Raw genomic sequence first — 15,150 nt, forward strand, 5'->3', positions numbered from 1 at the left:
ACAGGACTAGACTGTGCTCTGGTCACCCCATGAGATTCATCTGCTATAACAGTACAGTCATACCTCGGGTTACAGACCCTTCAGGTTGCGTTTTTTCAGGTTATGGACTGGTTACTTCCGGGTTTTGGCGGTCACGCATGCACAGAAGCACTGAATTGCAACCAGCCAGCGGCATAGCGTGGGTTGTCAGCACCCGGGGCAAGGCAAGTAATTTGTGCCCCTAACCTGCCGCCACTGCCAGCTTCTTCTTGCTGCTGCCTGGGCTGGGGTATTTACGGTAAGGTAGCCACGGCGGCGGCAGGGGGTCCATGTCAGGTGATCTGAGGCGAGTTGCCGCTGGCGCTGCCGCCCAAACGACGCCGCTTGCCCGGAGGAGGAGGAGGGCAAAGAGGCGAGGAAAATGCAACATGGCCCAGCAGCTGCAGCAGCAGCGGCGGCGGCGGGGCTGTGAGGAGGGGCTGCCTGGCGTGCCCTCCGCGGCCCTGACCGCGGTGAGCGCTGAGAGCCGCTGTCTGCCGGATGCCTTCAGCCCGGACGCGTGCACGGCTTGTCGGTTCCGCGAGACATGGGGCTCTGCTACAGCCTGCGCCCGAGGCTCTTCGGCGACTCCGGAGGCGGCGAGCGCGCCCCCCCAGATGTTGCGCCCGGTGCGGCCGCCCCCCCTGCACCCCCCACGCTATGCCACTGCAACCCGCGTGTGTACAGACATGGCGCTGTGGGTTGCGAATGCTGCGGGTTGCAAACGTGCCTCCCGCATGGATCACATTCGCAACCCAAGCGTCCACTGTAGAGTCAAGGTCTTGGTGGATGCAAGCAATTTTATCCTCAAAATATTTTGCAAACAAGTCACAGCGAACTACCGTCGGTTCTACCACCTGCTTTGGGTCAGCCCCTAAAAGGCCCCTACAACCCGGAAAAGCTCTGCTGGACAACATACTGTAATGAGGATGCAACGGAGACAGCAAAGTATGCCGTCTTTGCTGCCTTCACTGGCACTGGGTAGGCTTGCTAATAAGCCCTTACCAGTGTTTGGTTGCATTCATTCGGATCTTTCCTCCATTTGTGAGGAAAGCCAGGATGGCATAGGAGCTGCAGCACTGAACTCAGGGGACTCGGGTTCAAATCCCACGTGGTGTCCGATCTTAGGCCTAATCTACTCCTCGAGAGTTGTTGTCAGGATGAAATGGAAAAAGAGGATCGTGTATACCTCCTTGTGCTGCTGAAAGATGGTAGAAAAATACAATGAATAAAGAAGGCGGTCCAAGGGCATACGCAGAGTGCACCTCTCTCTGCACCGAAGAATTACAGAGCTCTTCGCACACAAATAGGGATTCGTCCCCGTCCCCCCCCCCCCCCAGAGCCGGGGCGGTTTTGAATGGGAAAATCCTCCAACCAAGGCGGCCCTTTATTCTTTCTCTCGTTGGCACGCGCGCCGATGGGGCTTCGGCCGCCTTGGGCCACCCGGCCGCGCATCTTCCGCGAGGGCCGCCCGCGGGCGGGCTCCGTCCGGCCCTTCCGCCCCCCGCCGCGGCGCCGGCGCCTCCCGCGTGGCTCTACTCGTCGGGCTCCGGCCCAGCCTCTCTCGCTCGCTCGCTGGCTGGCTGGCTGGCTGCCCCCGCCCCGCTTCCCTTCCTCCCTGCCTTCCCTTCCCCCGTTTTGTTTTGTGCGGCGACTCCGGGAGCGTGACGGAGGAGGCGCTCAGAGCGGCGCTTATGCAACCGGCTGACCTACTAACACACATTCGCCGGGCTAAGGAAGGAGGGCGGCGGCGGCGGCGGCGGCGGCGCTGGGCGAGGAGGCAGGCGCTTGGCGGGGCGAGAGGAGCGCGACGGATCCCTGGACGCGGCCGCTTCTTCCCAAAGAGGTACCGGGGCTCGGGGCGCGTCTGAGATTGCGGGATCCGGGGCGCGGAGCTCCCGCCCCTCCCCCGGCCAGGGCGGCGGCGGCGGCTCCTGGGTCTCTGCTCGCCGGCCAGAGAGAGAGAGAGAGTCGCGGCGGGTGCATGTGCGTGCGCGCTTTGTTTGTGGGAACTGTGTCTTGCGTGCAGCGAGCATGTGCAGCTTTGTTTTGGGGGCTGCGTTTTTGCGCGTATGTGCCCGGCAGCCCGCCTGCTCCCTGCTCAAAGCAAAGCAAAGCAAAAGCTCGCGGGGACGCACAATGCAGCCGAAGTAGTTCTCCTGCACAGCCACTCGCGTTCTTGGTGTGAAGTGGAACCGCGCGCGGCGCGGGGAAGATCCGCTTGCGCGCAACTCCCCCGGCTGGACTGTGCGCACACGCGCGCCCCGGCTCGCGCGCGGAACAACACTAGCAAGCCTGCGAGTGGGCCTCCTCTCCTGCCCAGCCTGACCTACTTTTTTGGGGGGGGTGGGGTGGGGAAGGGCGTGAGGGTTTGGTGTGTCTGTGCGAGGCAGCCAAGAACTCTTTCACATGAAAGAAATGAGATTGGGGGAAGCTTGCTTTCGGGAGAAGATCGGTTTATCACCAGAGCTGGGAAGACGTCATGGTGTGTTTTTGCTTGTTGCTGCTGTTCCAGTAAAATAATTTGGGCATTCTGGTGCACACGGGTTAAACTTGCACGGGTTTGTTTGCAGCTGAGCTTCCCGCCTCAGAATATAGTGGAGTGCCTCTGAGCATGTGCAGGGTCGCTGTGCCACACTGTTGAGGAAGCATAGAGCGATGCATGGCACCCGCGTGAAAGTGGGAGGGAAGAAGCTGGGTAAGGCGTGTCTAGCTGAAGAGTCACTTCCAAACAAGCTAGCGCTCTCTCTCTCGCTCTCTCCAAATGAAGTCCTCTACCTGACCACAGGAATGTGGGTAAGGAAGTGTGTAATCTGGCGACTGGTTAACACAGCACAGTCAATTTCTCTCCCGAACCCCCCCTCCAGTATTTAAACTTGCCACTTGCACAACTCCATACCCACACAAACAAAACCTTGCACTCTCTGTTCTGCAGGAGTTGGGCAGAAAGAAGGTTGGTTGACCGATCCCCTGGCCAAATGATGGGACAGCAGCTTGTGCTTGTTACAGAGATTCTTGCCAAGAATAAGGAACTAGGTGATCTAGAAGTGCACTCCTTATCTCGTAACACAGATCACTTATGGCTTAACTGCAAGGTGATATTGAGCATGCTCTCATGCTTTCTAAACTTAAAAATACAAAAGTGGACTCCAGGGGTTTTAGTTAAAGAGAGAAAACCACACAGGGCTGATTACCTCTTCTTTGTCATCTGTGTATACTCTGCTAAAATTAAATTTCTGCATCAAGGTAAATCTAGATTCTGCACTGGGGGAATTCTGTATCCTAGAGGATTGTTGAAAGTACATAACTCAAGTAAACCTCTAACATCCTGGACTAAATACTGTTCAAAAGGCAGCATATCAGCTTTTGAGTTACACAACATGTTGCTTAGTCTAGATGGTGATTTTCCTTCCTTTCAAAAAGAGGGAAGAATATGTTTCTGTTCATCTTCTCCACAAGTAAAAGTATTATTTCCTTTTAAAACACTTTCTTAACTATCCAGTCATAGGAAGAGTTGTGTGTAACTCAAAAGCTCACACGTTGCATTAGAAGCACTGATTGTGTAATGGACAGTATTTCTCTGATTGTGATCTTTGCTCTGCCAGGCCGAGAGGGTCAGTTGATCTTAAAGTACAGCAAATTACTATTAAGAATGCACTCGCAATCCTCTTCCCACACAAAGATAAACACACCGCCTGCAGATGTGTGTTCATGTGCATTCACAAGTACAAATGGATAAATATATTTAAGGGTATGAGATGGGAGTTTGTGGATAGGAATGACAAAATCACCCTATTTACCCATCTTAATTAATAACAACCACCTAGATCCATGCTAACCTTCACTGCTGTAGCTTATCACCCCCTCCTTTCCTTTAAAGCATGCACTGAAAGTTTATAAAAAGGCCATAGCCATCCTGATTTCATAGAAACACAGAATTGTAGCGTTGGGAGGGACCCAGCCGATCAGCTAATTCAGTTCCCAGCAATGCAATAATTTTGAGCATGGCAATATCTATGGTGTCCCTCCTCCAAAGCGCTCAAGACACCCCCACCACAACCACCTTGTAAGGTAGGCTGAGTGTGCATCTGGCCTGAGATCACTCTGTGTGTAGGATTTGACCAAGGTCTTGGCAACCTGCGTCTGCCACTATCCTGCTGAGGGCTCTCTAATCCAGGTCAAGTGAAACCTTGATCACATAATCTGGGTGGAGTTGGCTGGCTAGTTAGAGATTGTAAGAAGCGCTCAGGGCTGCTGAGTGGAACCTTCAATTCTCTGGGTGGAGTCACTGCAAACAGCATCAGTTGTGTACGTTCCATTTGCAGGATATACAGTGGTACCTCGGGTTACATACGCTTCAGGTTACAGACTCCGCTAACTCAGAAATAGTGCCTCAGGTTAAGAACTTTGCTTCAGAATGAGAACAGAAATTGTGCTCTGGCGACGCGGCGGCAGTGGGAGGTCCCATTAGCTAAAGTGGTGCTTCAGGTTAAGAACAGTTTCAGGTTAAGAACAGACCTCTGGAACGAATTAAGCACTTACCCTGAGGTACCACTGTACTTGCTTCCTTTCTTGTGCTTTGATGGATTGACAAAGGAATCGGAGAGGTGTTTGGGCTGTCAAACCGCTAGATTCACCCATCTCCCTGCAACACACTGAGCACTGAACAGACTTCTTCAGTCTCTTGTTTCTTGTTCTCCAACCACTAGTCACCACTCCCCACCCAGAACTCAGACTCGGAGCAAAGCATTCCTGCTCCCATCCTCCTTTACCACACCCTGTGCTGCCCCCCCCCCCCCAGTGCCCTAAACAACAAGGCATTGGTTGGTTTCCAGAGCCAAACGCAATTACAGGCATCCTGAGTCATTTCAACAGCTATGCAAAACTTGTAACCCCAGTTGTGGCCAAGAGCTTAGGCTCCTGGGAGGAGATCAGTATGTTCCTTAGCAATGGAAACTCTGGACAAAGTCTAAGCAAGAGAGAGAGAGAGTGTATGTACGTGCTGTTGTGTAGCACGGAATGGCTTGCTTGCTGCCACATGCAAAGCCTCGCCCCAGAGTTGAGCAATCTTTGCTTTAGAAAGCCGTTCTGCACCCTTGAGGAGGCTCAGCAGGCCAAACACTCGCATTCAGAGCAGCAAGGGGGAGGCGTCCGGAGGGAGGTGGGGATGGCAAAGTCAGTTGTGAAATCGGAGAGGTTGGTGGCCAGTCAGCCACAGAGCAGAGCTTGGCTCTGGAGGTTGCCCATAGAAAGAGTTGCTGTTTCACTGGCCCCTGCTTCTGTACATCTAACAGCAGCTTGAGCTCCAGACACCAGTAAGTGATAAATCACCGCCTGGTGTGGACAGAGCTTTGCCTGCTAATGTTTACAGAGCAAAACTCATTTTTAAAAGCTCAGAAGCTTGTCCAGGCTGCCTTTATTTGCCCCCTGCTTATTGGGCAACCCACACCTTCTCCTGCATGGGCTGGGGCTGGTGGCAGTTGTGGCCCATCACTTCAAGAGGGCCCCAGTTGGGCAAGGCCTGGTTGCTGCCAGGGGCGGCTTGTGCCCGACTCCACGGCCATTTGCAGGGTGACCTGCTGCTGAGCGAGCACCTCTTGTGACGGTCTCTTCCCCTTTGGGGTTCTGCTGTAGGGAGCCTCAAAGTCTTGACCTACTTAACCCTAACCACTACCTTTATTTGTTAATCATATTTGCATTGTAGCTTTCAGAGGCCCAAAGTGATGTTTGTGTGGTGTGTGTGTATGTCCTGTTTTAACACCATGATCTGATGAAGGCCACTCAATGCCTGGAGGGCAGTGTGAATCCATACTCCCCAGGCCATGCTCAGTACTTGACCCATCTGGTGTCTGGGGTGGAAATTAATCTTGGCCTAGGAGTGCCACTAGGGTTGCCATACTTCCAGAATTTTCTGGACATAGCCAGTATTCAGCATCTGGGGGGCGAAAATCACTGAAATGTCCATGAAAATCTGGATACATGGCAGCCCATGTCTCTTTTTTGTTGAGATCAACAACTTTGGCCAAAAAAAAGCTCAGCAAATTTTGTGCCCAGACTTTCTCTTTTATAAATATGGCAACCCTAGGGACAACCTTCACAAGCTTACGCTTTAGCCTGTTTTTCCACCTGCTTTATTTCTATGTGTCAGGCTAGCTAATGGATCTGTGGGTTAAACCACAGAGCCTAGGACTTGCCAATCAGAAGGTCGGCGGTTCGAATCCCCGCGATTGGGTGAGCTCCCGTTGCTCGGTCCCTGCTCCTGCCAACCTAGCAGTTTGAAAGCCCGTCAAAGTGCAAGTAGATAAATAGGTACCGCTCCGGCGGGAAGGTAAACAGCGTTTCTGTGTGCTGCTCTGGTTCTCCAGAAGCGGCTTAGTCATGCTGGTCACATGACCCGGAAGCTGTACGCCAGCTCCCTCGGCCAATAAAACGAGATGAGCGCCACAACCCCAGTCGGCCACAACTGGACCTAATGGTCAGGGGTCCCTTTATCTTTACCTAGCTAAGACCCCAGAGCTCTCCCTCCACCGGCCAAAAGTGAAACCCGTAGCTTGATCTTTTCCTGACACCCCCCTCCCTTGTTGATGTTAAATAGTGAGATTTTCTGCTTTACAACATTGTCATCTCCTCCACCCCACTGCACCGTCCCCGCAGCCCCATATTGTGTGATTGCCGCCTTTGTCTCTGTGCGTTTAACACACTGCCAGATGGGCAAAACATCAACAGGTACATTTCCCCCTATCGCTGTATTTTAAGGTATGGCTGCTAAATTTCTGCCTGCCGTGCTGCTTACATAATGCCTCGGTCGGGGGGGGGGGGTGTGTGGAGTGGCAATCCTAGCATGTGTGTTTAGAGATTTGATTATGCAGAATATTGCCTAGTGATGAGGAAGGGAAAGGGGAGGAGGAAGAAGAATTACAGTGGCTCATCTCCAACCCGGAGAGGAACAGAACATTCCTGCTTGGAAAGCAGACACTGTCATGTAATGTTACATCATTAAGCGGTTGTGGGAAGGCCCTGCAGGGAGGGAGCAGAGAGGAGGGGATCTCATTTTGGAAGCTGCTAGTCATAGGGCTAAGCAAAGGGAAGAACCTGCAGAGCAAACAATATCAGTCACCTAAGGAAGAAGACTTGGGAAGGGTTATCTGCCACGGGCAGTCCAAAGTTACTCGGGAAATCTATGACTGAAGACAAGAATGGGGAATGTTCCTCCTGCTTGTCCTGTTTTATGGAGATGAAGTAGGAAAACCTAAGCTGCTGAATTTGTGTTGTGTTGTGCTGCTCTCAAAGGCAGGGCGGTGAGGAAGTTGGTGACTGACAGCAGCTGTCAGAGCAGCTTCCCATTCCCTCTGCTTGCAATTCCCCCTCTTCGTATCTGCTAACTGAGGATAAGCTTCACTGTGGAAGATGAAGGGCAGATAATTGCTCCTGAACCAACCTTCTCATGAAGGCATAAAGTGGTGCCAAAAGGCCATTAAGTAATTAATTCTAGGCCTTAATTGACATGAACAACAAGTAAATCACCGGGCCCGGATGGCATCCATCTGAGAGTTCCCCAGGAACCCAAATATGAAATTGCTGGTCTTCCACCAAAAATAGGTAGCTTGTCCATAATATCAGCCTCCACGTTTTAGGATTGGAAAGAGACTAATGCAAAACCATTTTTTTTTAAAAAAAGGGATGGGGGTTCTGGCAAACTGCAGGCTGGCTAGTTTAACATGTGTTCCAGGAAACTTGTGAAAAACTAGGACTCATCCAGGAAAGACAGTCAGACCGTCATATATTCTGAAAGGCCTCAGCTCCTGTGGATCTCTAAGATTTGGCATCCCCTTCCCTTAAATTTGGCAACGTAACGTTCTGTAAATCTTATCCACACTTTCACTGAAATTGAATCCTGTAACACTGAATTTGGGAGGCTGCGTTCTAAGTGGTGTGCAAACTTGCTTACTTGTGTGTCTGCACTGATTACTGCTCCTTCTCTTCACGTTGTGCGTTTTGTCGTCTAGTAGAGGAGAAACAAGAGCCCTTTACTTCTCCTGTTCTGATCCAGAATATTTTTCATTGCAAGCACCCCCTTTTCCTCCGAACTGGACCATTTCGGGTCCTTAAGGCTCAACCTCTTATCTGAAGGTTGCAACTTTTAGTAAGCTGGAAGCCATTTCTCTCTAGCCTCAGATACGTGTGACATGACTTTGGCTATTTGTGAGTGGCAAAGCACTCTGCCCATGCTCAGAGGCACTTTCGAGTTAATTTGCTTGTTTGTTTCTGATCTTCTACTTTTTATCCGTGTCAAATGAATCTGCATTTAAAAGTTTTATTTGGTTTTACTCCAGAAGTATTCCAACACATCTCGCCATAAGTCAAGGGCTCTGGCTGTGCATTCATCCTGGGATATGACCTCTTTTGCAGGCTGTAAGCCTCGCTGCCCCAGGGAGGTGACGCAGACTGGGAAGTAGGTCATGCTTCTGTTCATGCCCCAGCTCGCTGCATCCTGGTTGCACACACCCAGCCCATCCTGCTGGCAGCTCCACGTGCCACCAAGACATGAGGCCAGAGCCCATAGGCGGGTCAGGGTGTGGGGTTTGGGTTGTTTAGCTGGAAAATTATTTTCTTGACTTGACCCAGAATGAGAAATAAATGCATGGGTCAAGGAAAGAGCTGAAGGAGAAGATGTGGCCCAGGAGCAACTAGGGTGAAGAAAGTAGTGCAGGAAGCTCAACAGATTTCAGCACAAAACAGAAATGTAGAGTTGGAATGGACTCCAAGGGTCATCTAGTCGAACCCTCTGCAGGAATCCTTTTGCACAACGTGAGGTTCGAACCCATAACCCTGAGATTAAGAGTCTCATGCTCTACCAGCTGCACATTAGCATTCACATCCTTTCAGCTGGATAGTGTTTGTTTGTTTGTTTAAAGCATTTTGACCTGTTCTTTCAGCTGAAAAGGCCCCTAGAGTGACTTAACTACAATCAGTAGCAAGACAGCCCCTGGCCTCAGGTTTATATTCCAAAAGACATGGCACACAAGGAAAAAGGGATGGGGAGGGAGGAGGGGGAAAGCAAGCTCAGGCACCCAGGTACAGTTATTGCGCCAACCAGCTGGGATGAAAACAGGCAAAATAACATCTGGCTCCAAACTCCCATCATTTAAGTGAACACGTCCTAATTTATATAGTCACATAGGAAGCTACCTTATACAAAGTCAGACCGTTGTCTGCACTGTCTTGCAAAGGCCCTCACGTGTTTCAGGCAGGGGTCTAATAATAATAATAATAATAATAATAATAATAATAATAATAATAGGATTTATATACCACCCTATACCTGGAAGTCTCAGGGCGGTTCACCGAATCAAATCAAAATATAAAACCAAAAAATACATAACCAAAATAAAAACAACAACCTAATAACGCCCCCCCAAAAAACCCCCACCACATTTTACTTGGCAGGTATATAGTGCAGTACCATTAGCAACAAGGCACACTGACACTCATTTGGTCCGCAGTTGGGGTGGTAAGATTTGGTGACGAGCTGCATAGCAGAGTTTCATATCTGATCGTCAAGGGATCTTGCGGCTTTGGGTTGTATCATATTTTCCATTTATTTTTGAAGGGAGGGGGAGAATAATAGAGACCTGCTTTTTTTTAAAATACTCTTTTTAGCACAAATTGCTTTTATGAAATATGAAACACCCCCACTTAACGTTTCTCCCCCCCCACACACAATGGTTTGGCCAGTGAATTCTAGTTCCTTCCAGTCTGTTCATATGAAACAAATAAAGCTTTTTCCTTAAAAGAAAAAGGGAAATGTTTGCACAGCGCCCTGCCTAAGCAATGGTGCTCCCATTGCTTCCTCTATAAAAATTATGCGTGTCAGAAAAAAAAGTTGTGCTTCATTTTTTTTTAATGAATATTTATTAAGTTTTCAAAAAAGGACAGAAAAAAAAACATAGAAACAATACCAAAAATACAAAAATACAAAACTTTTAAAAAAGAAACACTTAAAAAAACCACACACATAAAATTTCAATTACTTATTTTCTTTAAACTTGTTTCTCAGACCTCCTCACACCTCCCCTTCTTGTATTCCAATTTAAATTGTTAACTCAGCAAATCCTTATACTTATTTCTCAGCTTTAACTTAATAATTTATTTTAACATGTTGTTATTATATTTTTCCTCCTCTTCCATTTTCTCAAATTATTTTTGCAAACCTTATTTTCATTTAATTTCATTTTGAAAACCGATTTTAACTTGTCCAATCTTAAACATAAATACTTATACACCGTTCCTAGTAAAGTTGTGCTTCATTAAAAAAGCCCAGAGCAGCAGCCAAATGAGCAAACCACGTCTGGGGTGTGTGCCCTGGTGGGATATTCTCCCCCCGCCCCAGCTGTGGGCAAATGGCACAGCAACATGCCAGTCACATTGAAGGCTGCCCTGGACAATGCCCTAGTTGTTTGCAGCCTCCTCCTGCTGCAGCTCCACGTAATATCTCCCCCTGCCTCCCTGCCTCTATTGTTTCTTTGTGCAGAAACAGTTTCTAGGCCAGTAGGTTGTTGGCGCTGTGCCTGCGCTCTCTTTCTGGAGCTGTTGTGCAATCCATAATCATCAGACCTGTTTTGACTGCTTGGCTTGATAAATATTCAGTGTTTACTGACCTATATTCCTGCTGCTTGTGCCTGATGCGCGTAGATCACATGCAAAGGGAAAGAAGAGGGGGGAGAGTGCCACCGCCATGGGGGAGCGTGCCACTACGTACACATGGCCCTGGCTTTCTCAGGGGAGGGGAGCTGGAGCATTCCTCTGTATGTGTCAGGGTGTCCAGGAGGAGTGGCGGCATCGCTTTTCCTTATACAACCTCCTTTGCCTGGTGGCCTGATTCCTTGGTAGTCAGAACGGGACCTGGAGAACCCTGCTTGCCTCGGATCCATAGGTTTTGCAGATCGTATTCTCAGCCTGGCACCGTTCATCACACACACAAACACCGTAAGCCCTACAGCCAGAGCCTGGATGAGGTTGTGCGAGAGAGAGAGAGAAGTGGGATTAGTTTTCCTGTGGGAGGGGAAAGAGAAAGCTCTACTCAAGGTTTGCGAAATAACAGGCAGCTGTGCATGGACATGTTTGGGGACGGCACTGGAGTAAATGGAATACATCCCCTAGTTGTTGTTGTTTAGTCGTTTAGTCGTGTCCGACTCTTCGTGACCCCCTGGACCAGAGCACGCCAGGCACTCCTGTCTTCCACTGCCCCCCGCAGCTTGGTCAGACTCATGTTTGTAGCTTCGAGAACACTGTTCCACCATCTCGTCCTCTGTCGTCCCCTTCTCCTTGTGCCCTCCATCTTTCCCAACATCAGGGTCTTTTCCAGGGAGTCTTCTCTTCTCATGAGGTGGCCAAAGTCTTGGAGCCTCAGCTTCAGGATCTGTCCTTCCAGTGAGCACTCAGGGCTGATTTCCTTAAGAATGGAGAGGTTTGATCTTCTTGCAGTCCATGGGACTCTCAAGAGTCTCCTCCAGCACCATAATTCAAAAGCATCAATTCTTCGGCGATCAGCCTTCTTTATGGTTCAGCTCTCACTTTCATACATCACTACTGGGAAAACCATAGCTTTAAATATACCCTAAATCCAGGTTGCAACCATTTCCTTGCTTTAAGGCCCCCCTCTGTGCTGCAAATAGTGTGCATTCAGCTCCCCTTCCTTAGATTGGCGTGTGCCCTTTATATACGCCATGCGCCCCTTCTATGTCCAGAAGTCGTTACAATGTGCGGTGCTGCCAGGGGCCCATGTAGCAGAAGACTGGTTTGGGTCGCATGCTTCAAGTAGGTGGGGATATGGTACACAGTGTGCGTTGACCAGCAAGCAGAACTTGTGTATGTATATGCATGAAATCCTTTTTTGGGACGGTGTGTTTGGGGGCTCCCCAAAGGGAGTGACCCCACGCAGGTGTGACCCCACCCACTGTGTGCTAGCACTCATATTTCTGGAGGGAACTGGAATGTGGGGTGTGGCCCTTGTCTGCCAGGGGCTGTGGCACTGCTGCCTGAACCTGCTGGATTATGTAAATGGAGCCTGAGGTGTGTGACAGCACTGGGCAGAGATGTAACAGCCTCCTTTTGTGTCCTTCCTCCTTAGGCGTTTCACTCCCTTCTGGGCCTGACGCAGCGGTTGCCACTGATTCCTTCATTTCCCACTGCGCCTGCCAGCCGGTAACATCTCTGCTCTTGCCGTCGGCCGGTGTCTGGATTCAAAGCCCCGCAGGTCTTCCAGTGATTCATCATCCGGATAGCAAAGAGTGACCAGAAAGTCTTCGATTGCCTGGGCCTCCCGCCGAAAGAATTCCTGCTTCTCTGGGTGTCCTGGAAGATGCTCTCCTTGTGCTGGACAGTTCCCTTTGCACCGGTGGGAACTCGGAGCCCGTTTGACTGTTGCAGCTGGAGGACAGCGCAAGGCTATATTGTAAGTAGCGCCTCTGGCAGTACAGTTTGACAACAGCGTTGGGCGTAGGGTTCGGCAAGAACTGCCCTTTCCAGCTTCAGCAATTGGAGGGTAAACGTCAAAAAGGGCAGGCAGGCAACGAGCACCTGAACGTTTGTGCCGAGGGATCGCCAGCGACGCCATGGAGAGTCTCAACTCGCCCACGCTGTGTTCGGCAGGGAGCTTCCCTGGATTCCACCAGGACGGCATGATGCAGCGAGCCCGGGCGCTGAAGGGCAAGCCGAGTGCCAACTGCCGACGGAAGCGGGAATTTATCTCTGACGAGAAGAAGGACGCCAGCTACTGGGAAAAGCGCCGGAAGAACAACGAGGCCGCCAAGCGCTCGCGGGAGAAGCGGCGTTTCAACGACTTGGTCCTGGAGAACAGGGTGATGGCGCTGAACGAGGAGAACGTGCGGCTCAAGACAGAGCTCCTGCAGCTCAAGCTGCGCTTCGGCCTCATCAGCACGGCGGCCTTTATGGAGAAGAGCCAGCAGCTGAGCGCCGCCAGCGCCAACGCTATGGCCCACTTCTACGAGAGCAGCGACGGCAGCATGTACTCTGGCAGCTCTTTGTCCCGGGCGAATCACTCGGAGGACTCCTCCGAGACGGAGCAGTCGAGTCGGGACAGCGGCAGTGTGTCCGCGGCCAAGTATTCGTCCCGGGGCTCCCTCTCGGACATGTCGGACGGCTCGTCTCGGGACAGCCCCATGCCGCAGACGCTGGGGGAGGCCCAGGCAGTCAGCCGAGCCTACGGCGAGGCTCCCCCGCAGCACCACCCGGAGCCCAAGACCCCGGTTCCTCGCGGGGTCATCCTCTTCAGCGCCAATGGCTTTACCGCAGTGGCAGCCCCCCAGCCTTTGCTTCCGGAGCGGGAGGAGCGGGCAGGAGGACGCGGTGCTGGCGAGGCCCCCAAAAGCCCCTGCATGGAGCAGGAGGGCCGCAGCCAGCGGGAGGAGCTGCCCCCCCACCCAGGGTACTGCACAAAGCCCCCCAGCTACAGCACGCCCAGCGGTTATTTGGAGGCGGATCTGCCCCAAGTGGAGCACATGAGGAAGGCTCAGGAGCCCCAATCCCCCTTTGAGGGCTACAGCAGCGAGGAGAGCGGGGAAGAGCGCAGCTGGGGCGGCTCGCCTGTTCCCTATCCGGGGCCGCTGGATGCTCACCCCGATGTCCGGACAGCAGCTCTCCCTCACAAGCTTCGCCTCAAGTGCAGGGCCCACAGTAGCGGCGTCCAAGAGCTGTTTCCTGGTCCTAGCACTGTCCCGGCCGGCTGCTGTCAGGAAGCTCCTGTGGCACCGGACTGGGCCGGCGACCGGCCCGAGGAAATGTCGGCCTTGGTGCGGCAAGCGCTGCTCCTCAACGAGCAGCCGGCCACAGGGGGTGGTGCCCTGGAGAGACTTTTGTGCCGCAGCTCCGGCGTCCACTCGGACAACTCAGTGCCCAAGGACCTTGTCAGCCGGTGGGAGGAAGGTTGCCATGACGACGGCCCTCGGGCCACTTGAAGGAGGCTCGGGTGTGGGTAAAAGATGGTGGGCTTTTGTTTTTGAAACTGATCTGGGGTTTTGTATACAAGAGAAATTCTGCACAGCAGGATCAGCCTTGGATTTGGGGAGCGGACGCGGGCCTTCGTCCACTCAGACCCCAGGGCCACAGGATCGAGCAGAGGGGCAATCATGAGACACGAAGGGATCGTGACCAGGCTGGACTTGAAAGGGGTCTCGTGAGAAGGCAGGCTGTGGAGCTACTGAGACCTGGAAGTTGGTGGCCTCCCTGCTTGGATGGGCCAGGGATTCAGCACGTGGAAGGAACCTGTCTCTGAGCTCTGCTGGCTGTCCAGTCAGTCCCTGCAAGGATATTGTTACTTGAGCTGATTTTGGGGCATCGAGATCCACGGAAAAGTTGGCATCTAATCCACCCTTCGCTGGTGCCGAGGCTCCTGGGTAGCTTCAGCTGGCACAGCTGGTGGTTTGCCAGGGACTGCTTCATCTTCTGAGGCAGGAACTGCTTGGTTGGACAGAAATATTTGTGATTTTAAATACTAAAATAAATGTGCAGAAAATTTCAAGAAATGCTGAGGAATTGCTGAGTATTACTTGGGAGTGGAAACAGATTAGCATAAAAGGGATGTACAAGACTGGTGCCTTATCTTTCAACCAGGGCAGCCAAATGTACAGGAAAGGACTGTGTTTTGTCTGTTTACATATATTTATACAGTGTGTCACCTTCCAACATCCACCAGGTGGCTAAATCCATAGCAATTTTACAGTGCCCCCCACCCTCCATTGAAGTAGTGAATTTGAACTGTCCATCCTAAGAGATGCATATAAGAACAGCATAAGGTCGATAACTTATTCTTCATAAGCCTGACAGAGTAAGAAAGTCTTAACCTCATTTCTCAAAATCCAGCAGGGAGTATGAATAGGCCAAAGCTTTCCCCTAGATTGCTGCTGCCACAAAGGGCCCTTCTCCTCTGCTCGAGGTTGGACCTTTCCAAAGATCCTGCTGTCCAAGGAAGTTAATAAGAGAATTGCCGTGACCCCAATCCATGTGGAATTGTGAAAGTCAGCATTTAACATAGAAACAGGTAGTCAGGGCAGTTATTTCAGCCCACGTGTTAGGAATCTTGTAGGTACATCGTAAGTTCAAAGCCTCATTTGG

The 15,150-nt window shown here is 51.4% G+C and overlaps 1 protein-coding gene and 1 long non-coding RNA gene across 3 annotated transcripts; one reads left to right on the plus strand and one right to left on the minus strand.

The window, feature by feature from the left end:
• The first annotated feature begins 1,611 nt into the window (after positions 1 to 1,611).
• On the plus strand, positions 1,612 to 14,561 carry LOC307206722 (uncharacterized protein). 2 transcript variants are annotated; one of them, XM_079960103.1, is made up of 2 exons: positions 1,612 to 1,864; positions 12,149 to 14,561. In XM_079960103.1, exon 2 carries the CDS (start codon positions 12,633 to 12,635, stop codon positions 13,992 to 13,994), a length of 1,362 nt encoding a protein of 453 aa, XP_079816229.1. In that variant the 5' UTR covers positions 1,612 to 1,864; positions 12,149 to 12,632; the 3' UTR covers positions 13,995 to 14,561. The 2 variants fall into 2 exon arrangements, with proteins under 2 accessions (XP_079816229.1, XP_079816230.1); XM_079960104.1 differs by lacking the exon at positions 1,612 to 1,864 and adding an exon at positions 5,201 to 5,333.
• Positions 5,675 to 9,235, minus strand: LOC307206088. The gene is made up of 3 exons (XR_013834269.1): positions 6,517 to 9,235; positions 6,111 to 6,167; positions 5,675 to 6,079 (listed from the first exon to the last, which is right to left on the minus strand). It is a non-coding gene; the product is annotated as an uncharacterized lncRNA (long non-coding RNA).
• Positions 14,562 to 15,150: the final 589 nt, after the last annotated feature.

Source organism: Podarcis cretensis (genome assembly GCF_951804945.1).
Source record: "Podarcis cretensis genome assembly, chromosome: 17".
NCBI lineage: Eukaryota > Metazoa > Chordata > Lepidosauria > Squamata > Lacertidae > Podarcis > Podarcis cretensis.

Coding starts and splice junctions, on each gene's coding strand:
- LOC307206722 (XM_079960103.1), top strand. CDS start 12,633: ATGGAGAGTCTCAACTCGCCCACGCTGTGTTCGGCAGGGAGCTTCCCT.